This window comes from Perkinsus marinus (assembly GCF_000006405.1).
Source record: "Perkinsus marinus ATCC 50983 genomic scaffold scf_1104296962592, whole genome shotgun sequence".
Taxonomy (NCBI): Eukaryota; Perkinsozoa; order Perkinsida; family Perkinsidae; genus Perkinsus; species Perkinsus marinus.
In genome coordinates, this window is record NW_003205370.1 from 3,366 (window position 1) to 7,450 (window position 4,085).

At 45.0% G+C, this 4,085-nt stretch overlaps 1 protein-coding gene across 1 annotated transcript; it reads left to right on the top strand.

Moving 5' to 3' along the window:
- Positions 1 to 23: 23 nt before the first annotated feature.
- Positions 24 to 3,882, top strand: Pmar_PMAR009936 (calcium-dependent protein kinase 1, putative; the record flags this gene model as incomplete). Its single annotated transcript, XM_002771684.1, has 16 exons — positions 24 to 188; positions 395 to 462; positions 508 to 602; positions 746 to 826; positions 1,049 to 1,224; positions 1,269 to 1,316; positions 1,459 to 1,593; positions 1,857 to 1,963; positions 2,041 to 2,096; positions 2,368 to 2,503; positions 2,848 to 2,981; positions 3,048 to 3,118; positions 3,168 to 3,301; positions 3,499 to 3,638; positions 3,690 to 3,824; positions 3,847 to 3,882. Exons 1-16 carry the CDS (start codon positions 31 to 33, stop codon positions 3,880 to 3,882), a joined length of 1,710 nt encoding a protein of 569 aa, XP_002771730.1. The 5' UTR covers positions 24 to 30.
- Positions 3,883 to 4,085: the final 203 nt, after the last annotated feature.

The window sequence follows — 4,085 nt, forward strand, 5'->3', positions numbered from 1 at the left end:
GAGCATAGATGATTATGAGTCAGTTCTGTGATGGTTACGAGTAATGATGGTTCTTCGCGATTGTGGAATCGACGTAGACGGGAGAATGATACCATTCCACCAACGATACCTGAAGGGAAACTTCCTGAGGATGATTTATCCTTCTCTACATTGATAGCCCACCACGATAATGATGCAAAGATACTCGGGTGAGAAATCTTCATACTGCGGGATGCATCGATGGAGTTCAGTGGTGATGGTGGGAAATCGGGGAAGAGGGGAAGTGGATCGCGAGGGAGGTTCGACGTAGCATCGGCGCGGCAATATTCACGGTTCAGTTTAACGTCGCCGACAAACAGCCCGTCGTACACGGCGTAGGTCCCTGGCTCGATTCCTCCACTCTTCGTTTTGTCAGACGTGGAGAGCCGTCATCATCAACTTATCGAATGCCGCCCCCTCAAGCGGACTGTTGTGCTTGCCTCGGTACTATTAACATAAGTAATGTTGAAGTAGCGTTCAAGTACTCAGGGGCTGCTGTTCGATGGTGTTTTGGAGTGGACCCTGCAGGGAAGGATGTATTGAATCGACGGGATCGTCGGCTTGTTGCTCAACATGAGAAATTGGTAGAATGGGAGAGGGTATTAATGTGGGATTATGATTGGGTGTCTAAGTATGGGTGCCTAAGTATGAACCTATGCTCGAATAAGGGAAGACATCGTTCCCCTATAGTCGGGACCCTTGGTTGAAGAGGTGTTATCATTGTTAGGGCCTGGTAGGGGATGGTTTACTCGACGCACCGCCTCCACCACGATTGGAGCATTCCATCACAGATAGGGTGAGGGATCAGGTAGTGCTGTGAGGTCCCTGGGAGGTATACTGATGAGCAATAGATCAGAGGGTTTATTTGATCAATTTAAACAAAGCGTTCAACGGATACGATCCGCCGTAGGGGCTCTCACCGTATAAAGCACCATACGACCACGTAGTACAGTCACATTCGTGCGATTCACTTGAGGGGAAAGTCTGAACAAAAATTTCTGCCTTGCGAAAATGAAGTTGTTCTCCACAGGTGTATGAAATCCAACGGCAACGAAGTGATCGGACAAGCTTTATCAATCCCGGGATGTATGGCAACAGTCTCGGAGGGATGCGATCACCATCGGGAGCTGTGGATGCGGGCTTGGACCATACCGATATCATTAGCCTTAGACTCAAGCTCGACCCAACTAGGAAGGTTACGTCTAAGTATGCCAAGGAGTGTTGGACTTTCAGTATCTGTTATGCTCTAGGTATAAATGGACGGGCATCCGTCTGGGGAAGGGAGGATACGCTTCGGTGTAGTAATGGGTCGTGGGGATGTGGTAAATTAATGTAATCGCTAAGACATATACGTTTACTGTTCGAGCTAGTGGTACCGATTGGGGCAGCAGTTACATAAAGTTGATACCGTATCTCTGTGAAGTTACTTCAATAACTTAGGTACGAGGTTCATGAACGCTCTACAGGGGCTAGAAGGGCGTGTAAAATAATATCAAAGAAAAGAGTCGAGGATTTGGAATTGTTGGAGAGAGAGTTGCAGGTTCTTATCAGCTTGGATCATCCGAACATCATAAGGTAGTATATTACTGTAACCCAGAAGCGTATAAACTGATATTTGTCTACAAACCTGAACGATCTATAACTCTTCTCTGTCCTTCGCCATTTACTTTTCCCGTTCGTTGTTACTAGCTTGTTCTGGGAGAACGTGGAAGCGTTGGATTTTGTTCATAAATCCCCCCCAGAAAATAGATGTTTGTGTTCCGTGAAGGGGAATTTACCCGATTGAAGTTGATCACGACTTCGGAACTCAGCGGAGCGAAGCATTCAGCATGATTCAGGATGCTCTCGTGGTATGAATCGGATAATAATCTGTACGTCATAATGGAGTTGTGCGAGGGCGGCGAATTGTTCGACGTCATTGACAAGAGGGAGGAGCTTTATTCGGGTAAGCATAGAATTATTCCCATCCACGACTCGCTTGGTCGACTCGGGCGCTGGAAACGGCGTCAGATCATCTTATAGGATCCATAATCCGCCAGATCTTCCTTGGAGTGGCCTATCTGCATCAAGCTGGGATAGTAATATGGGGTCGGAGGTATTCGTTCATAAAAATCTAAAGTAGAGTGTGATAAGACTTGTAGAGAGATTGCTGACTATCACGTTAGATAGATCGTACCATAATGACTTTGTTGTGACATTTATTCAAATGAATTCGTGAAAACCTTCAATTCAACTATTAATCGTATCTGCTATCCTTTATATCATATCGGTCATTATCTAGCCCCATGTCACCAAAGCTTCATCTTCGAAAAATCTACTCAACTATGGGTTAGATTTCCCTTCTTGTAGGTCCATAGAGATTTGAAGTTGGAAAACTGCCTGTTTAAGAATAAGGACATGCGTTCCTGTGTAAAGTTGATCGACTTTGGTCTTGCTGGCTTGAAGCCTATGTACCACGATAAGCCCTGGTTGAAGGACGTTCTAGGTAGTGAGCATAATTTAGTGTGTTGTAGACTACTTGTAGTTCACGTCAAGCGATTTATGGTATCGGGCTTGTTACTCAGAAGTCTCCAATAGACGTAAGAATTTCCATTGCGCGACAGAACATCTCAACGTAGCAAATTTTGGCGTCTAGAGGGTTCGCATACCGGCCCCTATTCACCAAATAGATGCATGAATGCTATGGACCATTGGCATACCGGCCCCTATTCACCAAATAGATGCATGAATGCTATGGACCATTGGCATACCGGCCCCTGTTCACCAAATAGATGCATGAATGCTATGGACCATTGGCATACCGGCCCCTATTCGTCTTGTCTTCCTCAGGTACTGCCCTTTACATGGCACCAGAAGTTATATCAGATAACACCTATTATGATGAGAAGTGCGACTCATGGTCTGTTGGGATAATCATGTATATTATGCTTACTGGTAAAAGGGGGGTAAAGGGTATGCATGAGGTATGGTAATAATGATGATAAGTAGGTCAACATCCCTTTTGGACACCTAAGAGTTTAAGTGATGAGAGGGAGCTATTTCATAGGGTTAAGACTATGGAACCTGATTTGACTAAGATCCCAAGTAAACCTGCGGCTGAGTATGTACCACAATAATCCGTTGATATGGAGTTACCTCTCTCGAATTAGGTTGGTTGGCCTACTATTACAGAAGGATCCTTCTAAACGGCCATCAGCTAGAGAGGCGTTGAATCATCCCTGGCTACGACAACATGAGTTTTACCCAGCATATCAACAACGGCAGCTATTGCACCATTTACGGAGTAATTCGGCCTCGGATAGGTCCTTCGCGCAGCCTCTTCTCACTTTTTTCTCTAATGCGCTTGAGAAAGATATAGATGTGATCCGAGTGTTGGAGTCATCGGAGATCAGTTTTACACCGAAAGAGCGATATGAATAGCGAATTGATATATGTTAATCCAGAGGCTGTTTCCCGCCTTATAGAGCCTGCATAATGCAGGTTTCGGCAACTTCCGAAGGCTTGAGCGAGCAGTATTGACGGTTATCGCATTCAACACATCCTCTAGAGAAATGGAACAAATGAGAGAAACGTTTATTACACTGGACAAGGACAACTCCGGTGGGCTCAGTCCCCAGGAGGTGATAGTATTTGGGTATCGATGATAGGAAAGAGATGAAGTTATGTTGCAGATCGTGTCTGGTTTGCGGCGTCTTGACATTGAGATTCCTGATGATATCTATCAAATCCTCGAGTCCGTCGATGCTGATCAATCAGGGGAAGTTGACTACACTGAGTTTGTTGCTGCCGTTATGGATCGGAACAATGTAAGTTTGTACTTTTATGTAGGGAAATATGCGTGTGGTGAAGTACGCCTGTGGATGATGACAATAAGGAAATTATGGGAAGTTCATGTTGATTCTTTTCGAACACTTCCACTCGAAAGTCGTGTATCCACGATGTGGTCAGAGTAGTCGCCATACTTGACACAACAGGTAGCTAGTTTTCGTCGTTTTTTGTTTGGAATCGAAGAGTGATGATTGCATCGAAGTTTTTCGTATATTAACGGAGTTAATGGAGGACTGGGA